This window comes from Vicia villosa, linkage group LG5 (genome assembly GCF_029867415.1).
Source record: "Vicia villosa cultivar HV-30 ecotype Madison, WI linkage group LG5, Vvil1.0, whole genome shotgun sequence".
NCBI lineage: Eukaryota > Viridiplantae > Streptophyta > Magnoliopsida > Fabales > Fabaceae > Vicia > Vicia villosa.
The window spans coordinates 104262569-104289795 of record NC_081184.1 but is presented as its reverse complement, the minus strand read 5'-3'; the positions used below and the strand labels follow the sequence as shown (position 1 = coordinate 104289795).

The 27227-nt window shown below is 29.4% G+C and overlaps 1 protein-coding gene across 1 annotated transcript; it reads left to right on the top strand.

The window, feature by feature from the left end:
* Positions 1-5018: 5018 nt before the first annotated feature.
* Positions 5019-7627, top strand: LOC131606970 (protein RGF1 INDUCIBLE TRANSCRIPTION FACTOR 1-like). Its single transcript, XM_058879042.1, has 4 exons — positions 5019-5261; positions 5366-5551; positions 5821-6036; positions 7315-7627. Exons 1-4 carry the CDS (start codon positions 5259-5261, stop codon positions 7534-7536), a joined length of 627 nt encoding a protein of 208 aa, XP_058735025.1. The 5' UTR covers positions 5019-5258; the 3' UTR covers positions 7537-7627.
* Positions 7628-27227: the final 19600 nt, after the last annotated feature.

The following is a 27227-nucleotide window of genomic DNA, read 5'->3' as shown; positions in this document are numbered from 1 at the left end:
AATATGTTTTATTGAAAATCACTCGTTTCTGGTTTTGTGTCTAATTTAATTTGCTAAAGTTATAAAATCAACAAAGCGAGAGTTTGAGATTTTAGAACTGATAAAGGTTAAAATCAACAGAGCGAAAGTTTGAGATCTTTAACTAGATAGTAGACATAGAACATTAGTTTTAAGGACAACGAGAGCGTATTAAAACTAATTAGAATATATTTATTTTCAAAAAGTGTTTTTAAACTCGACACGGGACAGCGAGAGCGTACGTTAAGGAATACTAGCATGATCCGAGTCAACAGAGTGAGAGTTTGAGACTAGGAGATTTAAGTAAATAACCTCTTCATGAAATGAGCATTTTATCAACTGTGATGTTTTCAAAAGGCTTTTCTAAATCTAATGGGACAGCGAGATCGTACGTTAAGAGTTAGGATAGTGGTCTAAATCAACAGAGCGAGAGTTTGAAAGGAGGACTTTTAAATGACATAGTTAATAGAGATTTTTGATTAAATGAGAACCATAGCCAATGGAACTTTGGATCGCCTAAGTTAGACGAAATACATACTGATATCCGCTTGTTATTATATTCTTAGAGTTAAGATTTTAAATTTCCCTTTAGAAACAACCCAAGTATTCTTAGCCTTAGCTTTACATAGTAACCTTAGATAACGGTAGGTCGATTCATAGTCCCTGTGGATTCGATATCTTTTAAAACTACACGACACGACTGTGCACTTGCAGTCATCAGATTAATAGACACGTAAAGTCGCGATCAAGTTTTTGGCGTCGTTGCCGGAGACTATTTAAGTCAATATCGTAACTCACTGTTACACCGTTGAGACTAGGGCAATTCTTTTCCTTTTCTTTGAACGATTGTATGCCAAATATTCGTTTACAAGGAGGGGAATTAATACAATGAATTAGCGAAATCGAACGTTTTTTTAACGTAAAGGCGTCGAATTCATCATCTTCCCGAAGTAGAACCTATAAGAGAATGTATTACGCATATAAATATTTTATCAAAATAATTTAAAATTATATGAGAATGCATTTTAACAGTTGCTAAAGAATATGATAAAAACTATTATTTTTGTCATTTACAAAAGCGGTTTCCAGCGATTGCATAATATTTGCAACAAATATACAAGTTATTGCAATGGAATATAAAATTTGTTGTTCATTACATTCTACGAGAACGGTATTTTCACTCTAAAAAATTAGACGTTGTTGTAGAGTCAAAATATTGTAGTTATTACAAATATGCGCATATATTTTTTTATTGGTAGAAACTGGGTATCCTCTGCGGCAACTACATAGACTAATCGCTTGATTCAGGTAATACCGCAATAGGTGGCAAAGCTCTCCCGCAAGAGAACTTAACACTGTTGTATGCTAAGGGTCGAGATCTAACGTCAGCTGCATGTCAAGGACCGAGATGGAACCCAAGATCTCTGGTTAAGTTTGAAGAGATTCCATTAAATAAGACTCATGTAATTAAAAGTTTGGCTTTAAATAAAAGATACCTTAATGTGATGATTAATTAGGTTGATGGATATTTAAGGCAATGGGGTGTTTATTTTGAAATTCAAAATAAAATTTAAATTCTTCTTCTCTCTCTTCATGATTATAAGGACATGACTCTTGAAAATAAGTTGCAATTGTTGAAATAAAGTGCCTATAAAATGACACCTTTAGTAAAGCAACACTAACTTTTCTCATTTCCTTTTCATTTCTCACAAATACACAAAGGTATCTTCATCATCAAAGATACAAATTAAAGGAAGAAGGAAGAGACAAGAGAACAATTTCATTCCATAATCAAGAATGGAACAAGAATCACCAATATGAATCTGGGTACGTGCTTACTGTTTATTATAAAAATTAGAACACCGTAAAAATTATGATATCAAGACCAAAACATAAAATTTTGCTAACAGTTGGTATCAAAGCAAGGTTACCGATATTGTGATTTTCCGTATTATATAGTATGTGTTACAGTACCGTGCCTTAAAATTGAGTTGAATTAAAATATTGCATATGTCTTTCGATTCAATGCATTATAATACATACTGCATTTAAAAACGTGCATTAGTGATAGAATTTACACTCTACATACTTTATTTATAATAGTAATAACATTTTAATCAAAGTGAATAACTATGTTACAGTACATGTGTATTGTAGTCTCCCTATATATCATTTCGTAGATAAATTAGTACGTATTCTTATGTACTCTGTAACGAAAAGATGCGTACATATATGCATGTTACATAGAATACACCTATATAATGATTTGCGGTGTTATTCGGCTATACTGAAACTTTCAAAATATATAGATTTTTTCTTTACCCACCTCCCTATAGGGTTACCCCCAGCGAAAACCCCATTTTACCCCGCTTCGGAAATGCATTTTCAAAATATTTTTTTTTTAAATTTTTCTAGACTTCGGAAGTGCATTTCCGGAAAAATCCCAAAAATTGGGATTTTGACTAATTCGGAGATGCATCTCCAAAACAACAAAAAAAAATCTAAAAAAATCCCAAAAATTAATTTTAGGATATTAATTAATTCAATTATCATAAATTTGATATAATTTATGAGTAATGAATAATAATAATTATATATTTTTATATAATTTATGAGTTATGAATAATAATTATTATATATTTCTATTTTGATTCATATTTTAAAATTTAAAATAATTTTAATTAAAATAATTAAAATAACTTCACTTACAAAATGAGTTATAATTTTTTATTTATATATTTATATATTTATAATAATTATTATATATTTATATATTTACAAAAATAATTAAAAAAAAAAGAGTGTTTTAATTTATATATTTATATAATAATTATAATAATTATTATATATTTATAATAATTATTATATATTTATAAAAAATATTATATATTTATATAATAATTTTCATATATTAATTATAAATATATTTATACATTTATATAATAATTATAAAAATTAAAACAATGAGTGTTTTAATTTATAATATATATATATTATATTTATATTTATATATTATATTTAATTTTAAATAATTCAAAATTTACTTATGAAATTAAGATGTTTTTGATTTATATAAGTTAGTAAAATAATTTTTAACTTCAAAATTGTTTAGGAAATTTTATACCTATTAATTGTATTGATTCACCTTGATTTTATACCTATTAATTGTATTGATTCACCTTGATTTTAATTTTTTAATAATTATTGAATTCTTTCGGAAGTGTATATTCGAAACATTCCAAGACCAATTTGGTCTTGGAATATTTCGGAAGTGTATATCCGAAGACACCCCTCCCAAAAAAAATTCGGAAGTGTATATCCGAAGACACCCCCTCCCAAAAAAAGGTGTTTTCGGAAATGCATTTCCGAAAACCCAAAAAAGGGGGTGTTTTCAGAAATGCATCTCCGAAAACACCTTTTTTTTCGTATTTTCGGAAGTGTATTTCCGAAATAAGACAAATTTTGAAAAAAAAAAATAAGCGTTTCGGAAATGCATTTCCGAAGTGAGGGTATTTTGGGTTTTTCACCAGAGGTGACCAAGAAAAGAGGGAGGTGGGTAAAGAAATTTCCAATATATATGCAATTGAAACGAAACAGTACATATATACTTCTAAAAAAAAAAAGACACTGCTCTAACATAAATGTTACTACTATTTGGCAATATATGTATTGTTCGAATATATAATTTTAATATACTCAAACAAATTCTATTATAATTATTATGTGGAAAGTAGAAAGTTTTTATAAATTATAATAGATACATAGCGTAAATGTTGAATTAATTTTGCTTGCATCAATTGATAATAATGTCCCATTTAAAGTTTTGTTCCTTTTATGATTATTTTGCAAAATTAGTTTGCATAAAGTATAACAATTGTATTGTGTTAAGTAAATCAGTAAAAGATAAATTGAAATTGAAAATTTGAAATTTTAAGTATGGATTTATTGATTACCAAAGTAGTCAAATACATTAAAGTTTATAATTTTAAATTATACTAATTCAGTTGTGGAATATCCTATTATAGTTATATTGCTTAATGTATACACCCTCCGGTCACATTTATAAGCAAAAAAAAATGGTTTTCACGATTATTAAGAAATTCAATTAAGTGTAGTTAACTTTTTAGATTTCGGAGAAAACATTGATTAAATTTACTATAATATCCTCTTTATTAAATTTAATGAAGTATTGGAAAATGAAATATAGGGGTATCTTAGGAATTACAGCATTAAATGATTTAGTAATAATTGATTTTTGCTTATAATAGTGACCAAGAATTAGATCATTTTTTTTGCTTATAATAGTGACCGGAGGGTGTACTTGTTAAGATGACTCAAATTCTTCTTAATAAAAATTGCAATAATTAAAATTAAATTTAGTTTATTTGAAAACTTTGACTCTAAAGTGAAAAGTCACACTGATTAACTTTTCAAACTTACGGTGTTCCACTTTGACACAAACATGGTGTTCCACTTTGACACCAAACATACTTTTAAAATACTCTATCTTGAATAATCTTTAGTTTAGCTAGGTAATGATACCTCAATCAATTAAGTAGCTATAATTTTATGTCACATTATTGATTTATTTTAATTTAATTTAAAATAAATTAAAATTTTATAATATTTTATATCAAAGATATCGGTATCTAATTTGAATGCATTTAAAAAATATACATTTAATAAATTTCCAAATTTTATTTATTTCCAAATTTTTATTTATTTCTAAAAATTATAATTAAAAAATATACTTTTATTTCAAAAAGAGGTGACGCAAGATTCTTTTCTTTGTGATGCAATGCCACGTAGGTGGCCACCAATCTACAACACACTTCATCAATGGTGCCACGTATCAAACAAACAGTGAACCGAACCGAACCGGAGCGGACCGAAGAGTTGCAACATCGTAAGACGCAAACACAGATCCAAAGTAGCGTAAGCGCCAATCTCATCTCCTAAATCCAACGCCCGTAATCCCCCTTCATCCACCACTTTCAATCTCATCCGTCCATCCCCATTACTTGCTTAATTTATTCACCCTTTTTCGTCTCTAATACACTAGAGTTCTCTTTTGCGTTGTTTTGTCGTTGAATTCTAAGTTGAAGGCCGTTTACTCTCTCTTTCTCTCTGCATTTTCGTTTTCATCTTCCTCTCCCAATCTCCGTCAATTGAATCTCAAAACCAAACCACTCTTCTTTCAATCCACATTGAGTCCCACATTATCAACCACTCTACACACAATGGTAATATCTTTATAAATCTATTCATCTTTCTTCCTGAGCTATAGTCTTAGATTTAATTTTTATTTTGCAATGTTTATGAAAGTTGATTTGATTTCGAATAACAGGACACAGTGTTGGTGCCGCCATGGCTTGAGCCATTGCTGAAAACACCGTTTTTCAATATGTGCCGGATTCACGCCGATGCGGCCAGAAATGAGTGTAACATGTATTGTTTAGACTGCAACAATGGCGACGGCGCCTTCTGCTTTTATTGCCGTTCTTCACGGCACAAAGATCATCCGGTCATTCAGGTAAAATGTCCACTAAAAATTATCAGATAAAATGGGTATGTTTGTACCATTCATATTCCCAATAATTTTCTTGTTTTTTTTATTTCAATATATAAACCATTCGAAGAAAATGGGTTGCGGGTACGATATCAATTATTATTTCCTTAGATTTCCAAATAATATTGGAGTATTTTGGCCTACATTTTGATTTTTTTTGTATTTTGTTTGGGGTTAATTTGTGATTTTGTTATTTTGATAAATGTTTTTGTTGTTGTTGGATGAATAATTAGATAAGAAGATCATCTTATCACGATGTAGTGAGGGTGTCAGAGATTCAGAAAGTGTTGGACATAAGTGGAGTACAAACATATGTGATAAACAGTGCCAGAGTTTTGTTCTTGAATGTGAGGCCTCAACCAAAATCTGGGAAAGGAGTAGCTCACATTTGTGAGATTTGTGGAAGGAGTCTCTTGGATTCATTTAGGTTCTGTTCTTTGGGATGTAAGGTCAGATTTTAATATTATTATTATTATTATTATTTTAATTATTTATTATGAATATTGTCCAATGTCCATATCATTATCAACATGCACATCATTCACAACTCAATCATATGGGTATAACACCCACCACCCATACACCATTACCTACATTTGAAAGCCAATCTCCATCATTCAACATCATAATTATATTCCCACCGATTTTAATTATTCATTTACCTTCATAACTTATTTATTTAGCATTCACATTTTGATTAATTAACTCAAGTTTATGCTATTTATCTCATAATAGTTGAAATCATGTGTTTACACATAAGGTTAATGGATATGCACACCTACATTGTGACTTACAAGTTTTTTTCTGCCTAATCCACCATAATTAGCACATTAGGTTGCCTAATTGATACTTTAATTAAGGTATTCCTTCAAATCTAGGTCTTTGGATTTGGACTTGCTATGAAATTAGTTTTTGAAGCAATCATTTTTGCATTAAATTTACATTATCATTTATCATTTTTTTTGATAAATTATTATTCAATTATAAAATAATATTTTTACATTATTGTTCAATCAAGCCTCATTGTTTCTGATCTAATTATTAATACCAATTAACTTACTTTGAAAAATAACAAAATAATATGTATGCAATATTTGATTGGATGAATCTATAAATTTTTTAAATTATTATTGCAATTAAATTCTTTGCATTAATGCCATAAAATTGTTTATTACATGTTCATCTAATTAAACCACATTGTCATGTATTTTTTTAAAATTGATTTAAAATTATTTTTACAAATATCTATTCGGTGTGATTTGATTAGATCCATGTTTTAAAAAAAATGTATTCAAATTAAATTATAATTTCCTTTGTTTTATTTATAAGAAAAAAATTACTTTTTATTGAATAACCAATGTATTTAGACTGTATAATAGATCAAATACATTAATTATTCAATGAATTTGAAAAATTAATTTTCTCTTGGAAATAATAAAATCAAAGAATGAATATATATATATATATATATATATATATATATATATATATATATATATATATATATATATATATATATATATTATTGGTGTAATTATTTTTACAAAATCCATTAATTATAATAATTTGATTATAGTTTTTAATTTTTTAATTTTAATTATTTGTAAAGTCACACGTGATATACATTTGTAGTGCATTGATGGGGAACATGGCATGTCATACAAATAATTGGATCATGCATTTTATTAATTATTAATCAAATATTATTTTTTGAATAATTGCCTTAGCTTGAAAGAATAAAGAAAAATGGAGATGCAAGCTTTGCCATGGAGGGGGGTAAGAATGAAGCAATGAGAATGGAGGGGGTATCAAGTAGTAGATCAGAAGAAGAATTGCGTGAAGGCTCAACACAAGATATGTATCCAGTCACGCCTCCTCCACCTCCTTTAAATGCAAGAAGAAGAAAAGGTATTCCTCATAGGGCACCTTTTGGTTCTTCTTCATTCTAATGAATCAAAATTGGTACATATTCAAATTTCAATTTACAATACAAACCCTATTTGGTGGGAAAAAAAGAACCTAGTTATTATTATTTTATAATTCTTTTTACAATAAAGTTGAAAAAAAGAATAGGAGCCTTTGGAGAAAGAATGATTATTAATTGGAAAAGAATAGGAAAGGGTATATAAGAAAGCTCCTTCTTTTCCGGTTTGGGTCCCTAAAAAAACAAATTGAAGAACCAATAATGCATATTTGTTTAATTATTATTTTAATATAGTTGGGGGGTGTATATTTAATTATTAAGAAATTATAAAGTAAGTCTTTGTGGAGTCAGTTTTTTGATTGCCCCACCACTCACATGGGCCGTTTACATAAAGTTAATTACACCTTTTTATATTATTATTATTTAATATTTTTTATTTTTATTTTTATTATAATATACGTGTGCATGTAAAGTTAATAATGGGTACAGATCAACTTTATATTATCCGATTTAACATTACCCATTTTGGAGGTATCAATGAATTGGCCACACTTTCTCTATGTTTGCCTTTTATGGTTCTGAATCCGTCTTCTCTCATTTATTTTCACCATCATATTTTTAAATTGTTTTTAAATAAATTATATGATATTGTTAAATGATAATTTTTTATTGGATAATAGTGGAAAATAATTTTACACCGTGACTATTTTTAACTCTAAAATAAATGATTTGAGTTTGACCAAAATATTATAAAACTCGTCTCCATGTATGAAGTTAAAAAAATCATATTAGTGTTTAGAAATTAATTAATATGCACTTTCAGTGTGAAATTTTTTATACCATCAATGTATCATCATTCAAATGGATTATTTTGTTGAAATTTATTGAGTATTTTAATTAAATTCTATCTAATGTTTAATGTTTTAGTCTTATATACTTAATGGATATTAAAGTGTAAAAGTAAATATTTAATTATAAATTACTCATGTATTGTTTATTTTAATAAATAATTATTTTAATTTATATTTTAATTTATTTTTTGAGTTGTTAATAGTAAATACCCACTTGACATTGACATGAATTCAATTGCCATCCTTTTAGGATGTTGCAAAATCCTTTTAAACACCTAAAATAGAGTTTCATTGTGAATGTTTAAAGTTAATAGTTTCATTTTAGTTGAATATGTCAAAATAAATTATATATTATAGAATCAATTTCATTTTCTCCAAAAAAAATAGAACAAAAGATACATTGAAAACTAAACCGATGCATGACGAATCTACCTTTAACCTTAATTGAAGAAATATATTGAGATAAACAAGTGATTGCATACAAAAGAAGAATCTGCATCACATGGCTTTGGTTAGAGAAGAGAACCATAGCATATATATATATATAAAATAAGAGTAGAGGTTGCTTTCCAGCATATGCGATACTTTTTTCTTTTTATAAGCAACAAAACAACGAGTTAACTTACTAAAGTTTTTTTGCCGTGCAATTCGGGTCCTACTTACATTTCCTTACCTAATCAAAAGACACAAATTCTTTTCAAAAAGTTACATTCAGAGATTGTTCTATGATGCATAAGTGAAGTGGATGTACAACGTATAAGGTTATTATCAACATTGGATTGCTAAATTTCACCATCAGATCAAGTGATATACTAGAGATTCAATGGTAGAAAAAAAAAGAATTCTTTCTCTCTTTTGGTACTAAAGAGGCTCTTCAGCTCATTATGATTTTCAAAGGATGACTATCGGTTCGTATTGCTCAAACAAATGTGGTTTAAGTTAGCTAGTTAATCTACACAATGTTCATGTCAAGAAGGGCCGAATCAAATAATTGCAAAATGAATTCAAAACGTATTGTTCAGTGTCGCTCATAAGGTCCAAGACAAAAGACTTAGTAGCAAAGTGAAGGTAGTAAGCGCGACGAACACATGTTCCCTTGTTCTCACCCAAAGTAGGTAACTCTGCCCTCTGATGCATCATCCGATGTCTAGATCAATCAGACGGTTGTTCGCACATCGAGTCATATCCCTCGCATGCAGTTTGAACGACCTCCAATATATAGGAAAAACATGTCATTCTTAAGTATTTAAATTCATTCACATTCTCATGCTCTTACTAAGTTGGGCATTTGAGTCCTAACCTTGCAGGTCAGCCACTTCTCCATCGCACTGGAAGCTCAACTGCACCGTAGTAAATCATCACCTCCTCCTTCACCGAAAAATCTTGTTCCTAAATAGAACACTAACGCCGCCTATGGAAAACTATCTTTGATTTACTCGAATTTATACAAAAAATTACATTTTTTTGTCGAAGATCCAAAATTTTGATCTTCGTCCGCTGAATCATTGATCCATTCTCCAATTATTTTGATATCAACTTTTTAAGATTATGTCAACATCAAGAAACACTCGATTTGCGAAAGCTGGTGCAACCATAGCTCAATCACTTCCTCTAGAAGCTGAAGGTCCAGTCATAGTGACCTCTCCATCATATCCAATGCTGGAAGATCTGACTCCCTCGAGCGTCCTCTAGAAAACAATCCAAGGAAAGCCATCAAATCACCCTCTCTTCCAACCCTAGCACTTGTACATGAGGCATTTCCCGATCTTCAACTATTGTAAGTCAGTCTATGCAAGGAGCACCTGATTTATTGAATAACATGTACAACTTGATCCATCAACAAAATTCACAAGTCTTGGCTGATAGGATCTTGAGAGTTAAAGAGAACTTCCGATTTTCTCCTCCAAGAAACAATAGTGTACATGGGGCAGCCTCTTACGCCCAGTCGACCACCATTATAGAGCCCATCCCGACTAGAACGTTTACACCATATGAATAAGCTCCACAATTCCCACACATACACAGGATTGGGAGGTATCCTCTAGTGATTATGAGAGAAGAAGTGGAAATCACATACTAACTAAGGTTCACCATTTTCAAAAAAGAGAAAAGCTTAATGGAGAGACTCTGGCTCCGAAGAGAAAAAGAAACTTGCTATATGCGCAAGTGTTGACAATAAAGTTCCAAGATTTCTATAGAAGCATATGAAGCCGCCTGCTACAGACCATACAATCCATAATGCTTTCACTCCCGCTTGCATAGGGTTTTGAGGATCGACTCTCAATCAGCTGGTCATCCATGAAAGCTTGATGACTTAGACTTCAAAAGAGACATCCTTATCATCAAAATGTTATGTCTTTAGTACCTCTTAATTTCATTTAATCAAGTTCATCTCAAGATCATGTGGCTTGATTCATCAAGAAACCCCATAGGTTCATGTGTTTAATTCCATGCTTTCTTCAACAAGTTTCATTAAGCTATGAGTCTCATCATCAATTGTGCTTCAAGAAAATATCATTTCAAGGTCTTATATATCTCCTCACGCCTTATAATGCAAGAAAAGTTCAAGAGATTCAAATTTGATTCAAGAAGTTTGACCTAATTTGGCAAGTATTTGATTCTATGATCACAAGAGCATAACTCTATCAATTTTCATCATCTTGAGTTGATTCTTTTTGCTATGTGCTCTTCTAATCATTTCCAACAACTTCTCTTCACATGATTAGATCCAATTGTGTAAAGAAAATCATTAAAATTTGAGAAACATTACAGGTTACCTTGTGTTTAGGGTAATAAGGGTTTGCCAACTTTCAAGGATCCTAACTTGGTCAATTTTTATCTCCTCGAGCTCATTTTTTTTTACAATACTCTTGAGGATGTCTACTACAACTTTGTTTCAAGGTGCAAAATGTGAAAACATTTAAGATTTGAAAAGATTATAGGTCATCTATGAGATTTTCAAGTAAGTTTCATCAACTTCCAAAGGCCATAACTCTCTCAATTTTTATGATTTTTGAATGGTCTCAATGCCACAATTCTCTTTGAAGAGTCTAATTCATTTCATCTTCAAAGACCATGATTGTGGATGGTTGGAGCTAGGAAGGGAGACTTTGGTGACTGTCAAAGTGGTGGTATAATGGAAGGTGTGACCCAAGTCAATTTTACCAGGGCCCCATGATGGATAACACTATACATGCTAAAAAATTACAAATGTTTGACCTCCAAGGATGGTACGGGTGCCCAAAGGATTGATAGTTTGTGGCGGTTAGAGAAAGCTCACGGTGGTGAGAAGCTCTGTTTTGGAGGTGTTTTCTGTAGGGTTAGAGCAAGCTCACGAGGGTGAGAAGCTCCGCTAATGGGGTATTTTCGCTGAATAATAGATTGCTTTTCTCAAATCTTAGGTTGATATATATATATATATATATATATATATATATATATATATATATATATATATATATATATAGAGAGAGAGAGAGAGAGAGAGAGAGAGAGAGAGAGAGAGAGAAAAGGCTTATGGGTATGGATTTATGGAATCCTAAAAACTAGTATACACTCAACCTTGACCAGGGAGCCTGTTGACTGCCTACTTCTTAGACAATCATGGTCATGAATTCTTCCACACACGGTTATGGACTACGTACATGTTACCATCCACATTTTTCTTAAGGGAAAGCCACATAATAAGTGGAAATCATGCCTAAATGACATATTTCAGGGTGAAAGCCTGATGAGGTCTGGTCCTATATCCCTATTGTTGGTTTTTACAAATATATCACGCCAGATAGAATACCAAAAATAAATAGAACAATATATTTACTTCAATATCAGATGAAACAAAAAACTAAAAAAAGTATAAAGTTGAAAGATAAAGAAATGTAGGACTATGATGAGTGGATGCGAGTTAAACGATCAAGGGAAAGTCACAATTAAACAAAGATGGTCAATATTAAGCTAACGATGGTGAAAAAAATATAAATTGAATGATGGTGAATAATATTTAAGTGAATAGTAACGACCTAAATTGTGTTTAGGACAAAAAGAAAATAAAACTGTGTGATTATCTTTGAAAGGAACGACATGGTGATGATGAAGTGTGGCTGAAATAAAAAATACCTATGACGCCGTGATAAAATTTAAAATTTTAATTGATATAATATATTTTAACAAAATTGATTATTTCAAAAACTAGCTTTGGTTTTCTGAAAATAGTTTGGAACGGTTCAATTTAATTTTTCCAATATTATATTGAGTTTTTCTGACCAATTGTTTAGTAAATATAATCAAATCAAATTCATTTTTGGTTCACAGTCCAACTGGTTCAACCGTATGGTCCAGTTTAATTTTTAAAGAAAATTTATCATTTTTAGTCCCGTATGTTAATTTTGGGGTTTATTTTGGTCCTTAACTTCAAAAAGTTTTATATCGGTCCCTTACATCTTCAAAATGTACCATTTTAATCTTTTTTATCGTAGTTGAGATTGTCGATTTTTGAGTTTTTTCGTCCCTAATTAGATAAAAAGAATCAACATGATATATTTTGAAGAGTTAAGGAATCAATATGAAATTTTTTAAAATTGAAGGACCAAAATAAACCTTTAGATTAACATACTGGACAAAAAATTATTTTGTCATTTTTAAAATATTAATAAAAATATTTAATTGATAAATGAAGAACATGACATTTATAAATCATGAAGAGATAAAATCATTTTCTATATGATTCATTCGTTTCATTTAGAGGGTGGAAAGTATGGAAAAATTTATTAAGTTTGTTTATGTTATGTTCATATATTTTTCTCTCCTTATTTTTACACCCATCGTCAATGGTAAGCCATTTTTGTTCATTTAAGAAAAATTCTTTACTTTCTACACAACATTTTTTCTTATTTTAGTAACATTTTTTTTTCTTCTTTTTTTTTAATATAGCTGGAGGTATTAAGTGTGAAACTGTTGCTGATTGTCCAAATAATTTGTGTGCGCGTGGTTTAACACCAAAGTGTTATTTTTCCCGTTGTATATGTGTTTGAATAACTACTCATATGATATGAATGACAAACCCAATAAAGTACAAAAAAATTAATATTGTGTTAGAATATTCAATGAGTTGGCCCCTAATAATTTAATTTAATTTTAGATATCTTGCTTTGAATTTGTACCTTGAGGTTATATTAATAATGTGAATTGAGGCATAAAAATATAATACAGATTGTTTCCTTCTCTCATAATTTTAAATATATCTATATAACCTTGAACCTTTTCATATTGAAAACTTGAATTTTCAAATCAAGTGATTACAATGGATCCTGTACATACTTCTCCCATTTCAAAATCATATTGTAATTGTAGAGACAACAATCATACTTCTAATTCGATGGTTTATTCAAACTGCAAATAACGATAGACACCTTATTTTCGAGGTGGGGTTTTTTCGGGGTTTGATGGGCCACCACAATTACAAATTTTGGAAAAAAATGTCGGATTGTCCAGTGTAAGCGATTTATTTTGTTAATTTGATTAATCATTAATTTGATTTTTATAGAATTTCAACCACTGAATGATTTTAAAACTTGGTTTGTTATGTAGATTATGTTTTTTCAGAAATTCAACAAGGATTTACTCTTTTGAATGTGATGTAGAATAAATTTTCAAAGGAAGATCATTCATAATCAAAACCTTTCAAAACATTCAAAAGTACATCTATTAAATTGAGTGATCATTTTACAACATCCATTAACAACAATGCTCAAATAACATCCAATATGATTTCCAAACCAACATTCAAAAGCAACAACCTAACAAAATAACAAAACCTATACAAAATACTAAATTTTCTTCTTTTTGGAATTTCATTTTTTGTTAGTGTTTTCTTCTTAGTTGGTATTTTCTTTTGAATAGATGCACTTTGCTAAAATGATTGTGAAATACTAAGTATTGTTTAGGTCATACACTTAGCCTTAGTTTGTAGCTTTTGTTGATTGGAGATAAATGTCTATATGTGATAATAATGACTAATACCTCCAAAATTATCAATTAAAAGTTTAAGAAACCATAACAAATGTACAATATCGATAAATGAGGTCTCATACCAACCTCCATACCTTGTACTGGTTATACATTATCCTTAATTGTTGAATCGATATTCCATCTTTAAATTTCATTGTATTGTCATCCCAGTCTTCAAATTCTTCATCCATTGCATTATCATAATTATAACTCACATTGTTGCGATCATTATCACTTTATGTTCCAACATCAACCTCTTCATCACTGCATTCATCAAAGTCTTCAAGTGCTACATCCATTGCAATACCATGAATATAAATCACATCATCACTATCATTATCACTTTGAGTATAAACAACAACCTCTTCATCATTCACTTTGCCTTCTAAAGCATTCATGTTTTCCTTTGTCAATGTGTTTTCTTTAATCGCTCGAGTCTCCCTAATATGTTTTCTTAAAACAAATAATGCTTGACAAGTTATGTTTTTTTGGGTTAGATGTCTGGTTGGAATGTATGCGTTTTCCACCTTGGAAAAATAAAATCACATGTAGCCATTTCATATTCCACATCAATGCCACATATATTACCTCATTAACTTTGACTAACAGGTTAGGCTAAAAGAACAAGTGTGATATATTTTGAATATTTAAGAATCTCTCTACTACAACAAACACATAATCTGCACCTCATTAAGTACGAGGCAAGCCCATCACAAAATCCATGGCTTAATCTTTCCAAATATCATCAAGAATAGGTAAAGACATATAAAGACCAATATTTTGAGTTTGGCCTTTAGAAACCTAAAAAGTATAACATCTCCTAACTATAGCACTAACGTCCCACCTCGAGTGTGGCCAATAATATGTCTCTTCTATGCTAGAAATGGTATTGTCTCGACCCAGATGACTCTTAAGATCATCTCCATCTAGATTTTGATTTAACTTCTCTCTCTTAAAGATGAGCAAGGAATGCATAGTCAACCCCTTTAAAAAGTTAACCATCTCGAATATGAAAATTTGCACAAGGATGATTTCCACTACACTTGGTTTATAAATCCGTGAATTGAATTTCACTTTCATACAACTCTTTCAGGCACTCAAAGCCTATTATTTCCCGCGCTAATGTGATTAGTAAGGAAGCTCTCCTACTCAATGAACCTTAAACCTTGTTAAGAACCTCTGGCTTATGATGAATAATAAAAGGAAATTCCTGTAGAAAACTCACCCATCGAGCATGCATCTTGTTTATCACCTTGTGGTTGTGAAGAAACTTCAAAACTTAATGGTCAGCGAACAAAATGAACTCCTGCTGAACCAGATAATGTTCCCACTGGCACAGAGTTCTAAGGACTACATAGAATTTCAGATCATAAGTACTCCATTTCTGGCGAGCATCACTTAATTTATCGCTGTAAAAGGCCACTAGTTTCTTCTCTTGAGACAACACATCTCTTATTCCCACTCCAATAACATCACATTTAACTTGGTACAATTTGTCAAAATTAGGAAGTGTTAATACTAGGGCGGTACATAGTTTCTTTTTAACCAATGCAAAATTCCGCTTCTCCTCAAACCCCCCAATTGAACTTCCCTTTCTTCAAACATTCAGTAATAGGTGCAATGGTAGTATTGACGTTTTTGATAAACCTCCTATAGAAAGTGGCCAGACCATGAAAGTTACAAACCTCAGTCACTAATTTAGGTGCATGTCAATCCTTGATAGTACTCACCTTATCTTCATTAAACTGAATCCCTTCATCACAAACAACTAAGCCTAAGAAGACCAATTTGTTGGTGCTGAATGTGCACTCTTTCATATTAATGTACAAATAGTTCTGCTATAAGACTTGCAACACATGTCTCACATGCTCCAGATGCTCTTTATTGGTTTAACCATAAATCAGAATATCATCATAATAAACCACTACGAATGAACCAACAAATTGACACAGAACATGATTCATCAATCTCATGAAGGTGCTGGGGGCGTTTGACAACCCAAAAGGCATCACCAACCACTCATACAATCAATCTTTGCTCTTGAAAATTGTTTTCTATTCATCCGCAACTATAATTTTTACATGATGATATCGATTACACACATATATCTTCGAGAACACCTTAGAACCTGCGAACTCATGAAGCATGTCTTCCAAACTGGGAATTATACTTAGGGAAAAGCTAACATGTGCCCTAAGGGCACAAGTTAATGAGATATTTCTAGAATTTTTTTCTTGAAACGCGTGCATTCAATGTATCGAAACTTTAAATTTGACTTTATTGCATTTAATTACATTTAACTTTTTCTAATTATAGTATCTTTAACATGTGCCCTTAGGACACATGTTAGCATGACCCTTATACTTAATAATTATCTTATTAATGGCCTCTGTTATAAACACACAGTCACCATAGATTCCCCTTCTTAGGGACCAAAAGCAGTGGTACTTCACATGGACTCATGCTCTCACAAATTAATCCTCCCTTCAACAAATCCTCAATTTTCTCCAGTAAAATCTAATTCTCCTCAGGGAACATACAAAAGTGAGGAAGGTTTAGTATGCTAGAAACTAGAATGAGATCAATCTGATGCCGAATATCTCGCATATGAGGTAAATTGTTTGGTAGTTCATGTGCAATCAACTCCTTGAAATCCTCAAGGATCTCTAATACTTTTTCTAGAATTGTTGTTTCCTCCTTTACATCACTCATCATCCATTCAATCACCACTAGAAAGGAACATCCAGTTTCTTTAATGGCCACACCAAGCTCCTTTTCAATATGTGTCATTGCCAAGAAAGTAAACTTTTTTCCTCCTAGATTTTTATCAAAGTGCAAAATAGGAGCCATAACAATTTTATATGTTCCCTATGTAAACATCATCAAGTTATCCCGTCCTCGATAAGTGATATAATTATCAATCTACCACGGTCTATCTAGTAAAATATGACAAACATCCACATCAAGAACATCACAAAGTTCCTCTTTCTATAATGTTTTTCAATGGAGACAAGAACTCTGCAGACTAGCATTACTCGAACATGGGAGTCCTTGCTTACCCAACCAAAGGTGCATGGCTTCTTGTGGATTTCTGTGGACAACTTAAAATAATTTACCAATTTTTGCAACACCATATTCTCTATAATGCCATTATCCACGATCAAATTACACACTTTGTTCTTGATAATGCAGTGTGTTTTGGACAAATTCTTGCAATGCCCTTCATATTTGGATGCTAGTAAAATTCTTTGCAACAGAAAATTTACCCGTTCATCAAATTCTCTCTATAAACTCAACCTCTAAATATTCACCGTTCTCAACTGGAAATCTTTCTCTTTCCTCTTCCCCCTCTATTTCTTCCATAATAACAATAATCCTTCATGTTGGATAAACATTTGATTTGTGACCTCTTTCATTACAATGATAACACACGTCTCCGGTAGGTTTAGTATATAGATTATTTTATCCCTGGACTGGTGTTTTACCTTGCTTCACACTACTAGAGCTGCTAGCCCCCTTATTTCCAAGGTTGGGATTCTTGGTTGTTGCACTCTTTTTCTTGTCGCCAACTAATTCAAAGTTATTATGGATGGAATAACTTTTAAAAGATGAGAAATTTCGATGGGATTTCCCATCAATTATGCCTTCAAAGCTAGACTGGAGGCCTTAGCCATTGTCCATACAGTTTATAAATCCATCTTCTCCTGCAAGGATCCCTTTAAGCCACTAATATATCGAGCCATTTTTTGGATCTCTAATTCTCCTAATTTATTGCGCTAAGAAAAATAAAAGAACTCAGTTGTGTATTATACTACACTTCTCTTGCCATGAAGACACTTAATATATGTATTATAAAGACGATTAATTCCACCCCGCATAACCTATTATGTTCTCCTCCCCTGCCTCTTTGCTGATTCTCATTGTTGTTGGTGTTGTTCACTTGATTTGATAAAGCCGCCATGTGTTCTATTAAAGCATTTAGGAGCTAGTCGTGGTAAAAGTCGCGTTAATTCTCTAAAGATTTGCTTGGATCATCGATCGATCTCCCATGGTTGATCAAGCTACTAAAAGAAATAGGACAATACATGCTCTGTTGCCACCTGACACAATCAAAAACACTACGGATTAACAAACACTAAGCCCAGAATGAAAGCACGGGTTTCCAAGCGACAAACATGCCACATAAAATCTTGAATCCATCAAATAGAAAAAGTACTTAATATTAGTATGATAAAAGATAATCTTGAAGACCACTCCTAAGAATGTTTAAATACATAAAAAAGAAACTCTAATATGCTTTTACTCCAAAACAAAATAAAACAGAAAATTGTATAAAATATTGAAATGTTATTTTTGAGCCTGAAAAGCATAATAGTAGTCATTCTGACATTAGACGTTAAACTTGTACAAATTCTACTTAATCATTCCGACGCGCGATTTCTTTTTTAATACGCTATATGTTTTCTACCTAAACTTCTTGACCAAGTGTGCTGAGTGAAGCACAACCTATTAATGAAGTTAGATACATTTAAATATTCTTAATAATATTGTCATTGTTTTGTGATTTTCACGTTTTTATTATAAAGGTTATTAAATAATCAAAATTTTATTATTGTTAAGTTTTTTTTTTTTATGTAACCTCATTAAATATTCTAAAAGCTTTAACACAATGTATGGATATAGTTCAGAGAATTTAATATTACTTCTAATGTTATTATTGTTTTGTGAATTTTTCTTTTATATCATGAAAGGTTATCAAATATTCAAAGTTTGGTATAAAAAAAGAGAGTTAATTATTATGATTGATAACTTTTTTATTTGACGTTCATAACAATTATCTTATAAAGAGACAAAGACGACACATCAGTGTAATTAAGAGACATTTCATAATAATTAAAAATTTTAGAAGTTTTTTTTGAAACTCTATAAGTTGTATGGGTAAAAAAATCTATTAATATTAAAAACTACTACAATTAAATAGATGTAAGAAGAATATAAGATTTATAAATCAAAACTTGAGGGTGGAAAGTATGGCAAAATTAATTAATTTTGTTTATATTATGTTCATTTTTCTTTCTGTCACTCTTGTAATCTCGAATGTTAATCGTAAGTCATTTTTATGCTTTTCAAATTTCTTCTTTATTCTCTATACATAATACTTTTTCCTATTTTAATTAAATTCTCTTCTTCTTGTTTTCATTACAGCGTGGGATAATGAATGTGTTACAGTTGCTGATTGTCGCAAAAATATGTGCAATCGTGGTAAAAAACCAAAGTGTTATTATGGTTTCTGTGTATGCTTTTGAATATGAGTATCAAATTCAATAGAGTACAAAACACACTCTTGAATAATTTTCATGAGTTGTTATTTAATGTGATGTTACTAATTATAGCTTTGTATTCTTAGTGATGTTAATAAAATGCAATAAGGAATAGAAAAATATAATATAAAATGGTTTCCTTCTCTCTTGATTATGGATATATCACAATGGCCCGTCAACTCTATAATATAAAAATTCCTTTTCTAATTTATTCCCTCCGTTTTTTATTATAAGTCGTTTTAGACTAAAATAATAATTGTTGTATGAAAATGAGAAATTATGAAGATTTTTACAAGATTATCCTTCATTAAGGACATGTGGAAGATAAATTTATATAATTGAAAGAAGATAGAATAATAAATATTTAAGGATATAATAGGAAAAATAACATTAATTATTCATTGAAATTGTAAAACGACTTATATTTAAATATAATTTTTTTTCCTAAACGACTTATAATAAAAAACGGAGGGAGTACCTTATTAGAATTTATAACAAACTCGTGCATTCACACGGAATCTGATACGAGACGCGCATTTGTTTTAGATGTATATTTTTTAATAGAAAATATCTGGTTATCATTGAAAAAATAATAATTAAATGTATAATTAATAAAAAATATTTTGATCAGTAACTTCATATCCCGTTAATAATTAATATTTTAATCAGTAACTTCATGTTTTCGTGTACACATATTACTTTGATCAATAACTTCATGTCCCCGTGTAAATAACTTCATGTTCCTATTATAAAAGTAATAATATATTGAAATTATAAATAAAAAAGAAATATGTTATTAATACCATTCAATGCATTAATAACACAAAGCAAAACATATAGCTTAGTAAATATAAAACGATTTTTTATTTTCTAAATCTTAAAGTTACTTTAATTTTATTTTTGTTTATTAAGTTATTGTGACATTAAATTATTAAATATTTATAATAAAAAATATGAAAACTATTTTAGTTTGTTTTGATAACCCTCAAAATTATTTAAAAGTAATAATTATTCTAGTAACCATCAAAATTATTGAACATTTTTTAAATTCTAAATTTTAAGTTAGTTTTATTTTTTGTTTGTTTAGTACTTTTAAAAATTAAAAAAATATTAGAACAAAAGCATATTTTTTTGAAAAATATGAAAACTCTTATGCATAAAATATTTGTGCAAGATATGAAGACATTAACATGAGCAATTGTATCAGTTGTCACATAACAACAATAGAAATACTCATCAATGTAGTGAGGAAGAAGTTACAATGAAATGTGAAATCGTGTTTGTAATTAGTAGAGTTTTTTTTTTTTTTTATAAAAAGGTTTAATGTAGTAACAAGGCCGTCTCAATTTTTTGGAGGCCCTGTGTAGATTAATCATGGTTTAACCATAACAAAAAAAAATTAGAGGCCTATTTATCCCTATTTTAATAGTGGTAAAGATTTATGAGGCCCTATTTAGTAACAGTTTAACCGTAAAAAATTTGAGGCCCTGTGCGGTAGCCCGCCTTGCACGCCCTCAAAGACGGCCCTGTGTAGTAAGAAAGAAGTTACAATGAAATGTGAAATTGTGTTAGTAATTAATAGAGTTTTTTTATTTATAAAAATGTTTTATTATTTATTTTAATATAATAATTTTATTATTATTATTATCATGAAACCGCGAAACCAACATAATGCTTTTCCCATAAGAAGAGCGAGTAGTGAGTGAGGAGAGGAGAGGAAAGAGGAGAGAAGTTTCTATTTTAGAGTGTGATGAAGTGAAATCAACTTTATCAATAAGACTCTTTCCAAGTACTATTCAACTACAATTATCATTATATTATACTGTATCTTTTGGACCATCGAGCAAAATCAACTTGGACTAATTCACTTTCTTGAAAAATTGAAACTTAATTATAATCTAATCACATAGTGTACTGTATTATTTAATGCTACAATCCTACAAAGTACAAACCTTTCCCTATCTATACTACTCTAGCATATCATCTTAAATTGTGCTTAAATTAATAAAGTTAATAAAAAATAAAAACATTTTGGGAAAAAAAGATTTATTAAATTATATAAATTTTACAATACAAACTTTTTATCTCTAAAATATTATGAGTGTGTTTGATAGAATTTACTTTAATTAAAAGTGAGTTTAATATAGATTAATTTGTGTTTAGATATATTAAAGAATAACAATGATCATTTACTTAATTTATTTGGATTGTTTGGATTAAAATCATTTTTTAATTTGTAACTATCAAAATAAAATTTAATTGTATTAAAAATATGTATTTCATTTATGTTATTAATAGTTATCTTTGACTAGATCTCACACTTTTGTGTGTTTATCTTTTAAGCACACTTAACAAACCCTTTAGCACACTTGACAATCCTTACTACAAAGGTAATGATACAACAAACCCACATCTCATATATGAGCATCAAAGTTTTATAACAAAATTGAAGAAGATGAAAAGAAAAGAGAGTGAGGTATATTATAGAACATATTCACTCATATTTTGAGAGAAAATAGTTTAAACATTTCAACAGATTTGTTAAGGATAAGATAAAAGAATAGGTTGAGATAGTAAAAAAATGGTAAGACCCATACAAAGAATTTGAAATATAGAAAAATGAGTTTAGTAACATATGATGATTTGATCTCTAGTCTCGTGAAAAGAAAGAAAAAGCCTCTACTCTATTTTTCAAAGTACGGCTTGTACGAAAGAAGAAGAAGAAGAATCAAGAAGTTTAGAAAGAGAGGAGATAGAGGAAAAAGTAGAAGAGATGGATAGTGAAGAGAGAGAGAGAGAGAGAGAGAGAGAGAGAGAGAGAGAGAGAGAGAGAGAGAGAGAGAGAGAAGAAACAAGTGCATTAAAACTGAGTTTAATGATATGCAAATGGAACAAAGCAGTAGTATTTTCTAAACCAAAAACAAATGGAAGCATATGAAGACATATACATGGCGCTATGTATGAGCAGCAGTGCAAAATGGGAATTTCCAACGTACTTAATTTTCTTAGATGATAGATATCTTTAATATTTATGTTTGAAATAGGGCTCAGGCTACGGTGTGCCACATGTATAGGTCTTTCTAGTAAAAGACTTTTTTTCTTCCAATTTAATAAGAGTCTTTGAATTTAAGATCAAGAGCAGCTGATATATATAAAAAGAAATCAAGAGCAGTATTATAATCCCTCCATTTTTATTTATAAACAAATTTTAACTTTTTGAATTTATTTACGCCATTTATATATATATATATATATATATATATATATATATATATATATATATATATATATATATATATATATATATATATATATATGGTTAAATAAGTTTTTGGTCCCTGTAAATATCTCAATTTAGGTTTTTAGTCCCTATAAAAAAAATTGACTTTTAGTCCCTATAAAATTATGTTTGCGCTCACTTTTAGTCCCTGTAGAGGGACTAAAAGTGAGTGCAAAAGTAATTTTATAGGGACTAAAAATCGACTTTTTTTAAATAACTTTTAATTAATTCATTGGTAGATATTTGTTTATCTCATCTCTCATTTTAAAATGCTCCTACTTAATAAGTTATATATATATATATATATATATATATATATATATATATATATATATATATATATATATATATATATATATATATATATATATATATATATATGGGACGACTCAAGTGAGAACACTTAGTTATTATGAGAAATGAGAACAATGAATCACGACCATTAAATTTTGATTTTGTTGATTTTAATGGACTGGATTGATTTCTCTTTCTAGGATCCTTAATATTTATTTTAAATCAACATAGAAAGAGAAACCAATCCAGTCCATTAAAATCAACAAAATCAAAATTTAATGATCGTAATTCATTGTTCTCATTTCTCATAACAACCAAGTGTTCTCACTTGAGTCGTCCCCATATATATATATATATATATATATGGGGACGACTCAAGTGAGAACACTTGGTTGTTATGAGAAATGAGAACAATAAATCACGACCATTAAATTTTGATTTTGTTGATTTTAATGAACTGGATTGATTTTTCTTCCAAAGATCCTTAATATTTATTTTAAATCAATATAGAAAGAGAAACCAATCCAGTTCATTAAAATCAACAAATCAAAATTTAATGGCTGTGATTTATTGTTCTCATTTCTCATAATAACCAAGTGTTCCCACTTGAGTCGTATATATATATATATATATATATATATATATATATATATATATATATATATATATATATATATATATATATATATATATATATATGCGGAAAAATATGCACGTGAATATTTTTTTTAAATATATGTAACATATTATTTTTTCTAAAATAAATTATATTAAACATTATTTTTAAATTTAATTTTAAAAAAAATTAATGAAGCATGCATTTAATCTTCTTGTTTTTCAAATCGACCGGTATTCTAAAACATCTAATTCACTGATTTGCATGTTTTGACCAATTTTGGTCGTTTCCAAATTGTTCAATAGCACATCTATTGAAGCAAATGGGTGGACAAAGAAACACCACCCGACCGTCTCCGACCGAATCCGAAGATATTTTGACTCAATGGATCGGTTCGGTTCGGTTGAACGGATAGTCGGTTCACTTGTTAGGGTCTAGCCGGTTTATTTTGGTCGGTTTCAGTTTTTATTTTTGGGCCCGTTGGAATCCGAAACCGACCGAGTCCATGAACATATGTCTTAAAAGTATGGCTCAATCCATTATGAAACCCTAGTATAAACAGAGTAGTCCTCTTACTCTCTTTGTTAATGCGCCGTTCCCCTCTTTTCTTCTCCCATCTCAAACCTCGCCACCTCCATATTACCTCCATATTACCTCTTTGTGTCGCATCCCCTCTCTTTGTCTTTCACATCACCATCATTTATGTTCATCATCGTCGCTCTCATCATGGTCTCTCACATCACCATGCATCTAAATCATCATCAATCTGTTCATCATTTTTCTATCTTGTCATGATAATTTATGGTTTATAGTTAGAGTTTGGGATTTTTAAAAAGGATTTAGATTTGCTGAACTTCTAAATGATTTATAACTTTTTATTTCTGATTAGGGTTAAGGGTCAGTGGAATAGTTTATGGTTTAGCGAAAAAAGTTTGGGATTAGGGTTAAAATAGATTTGTATCTTGTGTTTATATTTTATTTTTTTGTCTTGTGTATTACTTGATCTTATGTTTTTGAGTTCGATTTTTATCTTCGTTAATATTTGTTTTGATGATTTGCAGGTAGATAGTGAAATCTAATGAAATCAGATTTTCCTCTCCTTAGAACTCTATATTTGAATCTATCTGATCCTTTGATTTTTTGACTTTGCAAAGCTACATCAACCAAGTGTTGGTATGTGACAAGGTCTGATATGATAAACTACCTAGTTAAGCATTTCTTTCTTAATTTTTCTGATATATTGCTAGCTATTGTTGTTGGCAAATTGCTAAAGTGTCATAATCTGTTTTACTGACTATGAACTTCATGTGTCAATGCTGGCTCTTGATGAATACCTAATGCTTGCTGACTATTAATGTTAATATTTGGTGTTATGTTATTATTTGGTGTAGTACTGTAATTATTATTATTATTTATCTAATACTTTAACTCCATTCTAAAATGCAGTTTTGTGTGGTGTTTTTCTTTAACTCAGTGTTTTGGACTATACTGTTTGTTGCAATTTCCTCCATTATTGATTGTGTTGGATCAAATTATAAAATGTTAAAACTCAGATTTTTCTTAACTAGTTCACCTTTTCTTAGTTTACAGATTCACCTCTCCAACAATGATAAAATTATATATATTTTTCTCTTCTACGTAGGTTGACAAGTCTATTGTTGTATATGCTAAACAACATATACTCAGGTAATTTTCCTTGAGGTTTTGATGGAGGTTTTCATCAAATTATTGTCAAAACTAAGTTTTGAATTTAAAGTGAAATTTATGTTTTTATTATATCATTAGGGATTTATAATTTTTTAAAATTTTTGAAGTATGTTGAACTGTTAGATTTCAGGTGTTGAACTGACTTGAAGATACAAGAAGAGGTGGTTCTACTTGGATCAAAGTAAATCTCACAAAAGGTTAGATTTTGTTGATTTTTAAGTTCATAATGGTTGTTATTTAGGTTTTTTCTATATAAGTTATTTAGGTTGTTTACTAATTTGCATAATCTTTTTGCAGCTTGAAAGATCACTAAAGTTTCCAGAAATTATATGCTCCTAATGACAAAGATATGGCTTAATACTTAAGGCCAGGTTGTATTATAACTACATAGTTGCTGAAGTTTTTTTCTATTTTTTTCTAACTAGTTTAGAACTTGTTCATTTTCCTATGCTTGTTTGAAAAGCTGGTTTACTATCATGATAATATAGTTTGACTATTGCCTTGTTGTCTATGCAGGCAAATCTTGTTTTCATTTTCAATATGAAAATTTTCCTATATGGACCAAGTTAGCTAACTTTTATAAAACATTAACAGTTTAATGTGATTTTGGTTTTCATCTGTTTATGTGTATTGATGGCAGAGTATCTATGACTGGGTATTATGAATGAGTTGTGTTTCCAGCAACAGGGATGAATACTATTCTGGCAGAAAATAAAACTAATACTAGAAGTGTTTTAGTTTCTTTGTTTATTATCATGTTCATATATTGTTCTCATAAACTATACAACTCATTCTGCAGGAGATTATAACAACTTTCTCATAAACTACTTCAAAGAATCATGTCCTCAAACTGAAGAAATCGTCATAAATAGTTTTCATGTGTTCTTCAGGTAAATATAAAGTCTCCACTCCTTAAGTACTATTTTTTTTTAAATATTTTTTTATATAGAGTTGATTGATGATACTACTTGGCAAAATTTATATTATTGGTTTTATTGTGTACCGATAAATGTGGTTTCTTTGTTCTGATAAATTATTTTTCTGATAAATCAATACTCTTGTTTATACGTGTTTAATGGATGATTTAATATAATTTATGAGTTTTAATGTTCAAGGTCAAATCAAATGCTGATCATTTATTCAAATATTAATTTATCCTTAATTGAATTTTTTTTTTTACAAAATCATTAAAAGAATTGAGATTATTGTTACTATTTATGGTTTTTGTTTAACTTTTGAATTTTATCATTAATACTAATAATGATCTTTTATTCTATTAATTTATCAATAATTGAATTGTTTTTTGTCCAAATCATTAAAAGAATTGTTATTATTTTTAGCATTCACCGTTTTTGCTTAACTTTTGAATTTTATTACTTCATTTATCATTTTTTGTTAAAAATTTGATTCCAGGTATTGCATGAATAAATTGGAAGAAGTATGGACAATTGCATGAATGAGTTGGAGAAAATATGGACAAAACACTGTCACAATAATTTCAATTTTGAATAAGTTGTAATAATATTATAGATTTATCACTAAATATTAAAATAATTTTAGTAAAAATTTAAGCTTTACTTTTAGATAATTTTATTTTTAATAAACAAATGAGATATAGTAGTTTAATTGTTTTTAATATGA

What these genes read in the sequence shown, in the direction of transcription:
- LOC131606970 (XM_058879042.1), top strand. An exon ending in AAGATCATCCGGTCATTCAG is followed by an intron (nt 5,552 to 5,820) that starts GTAAAATGTCCA and finishes ATGAATAATTAG; the next exon opens with ATAAGAAGATCATCTTATCA. An exon ending in TCTGTTCTTTGGGATGTAAG is followed by an intron (nt 6,037 to 7,314) that starts GTCAGATTTTAA and finishes TAATTGCCTTAG; the next exon opens with CTTGAAAGAATAAAGAAAAA.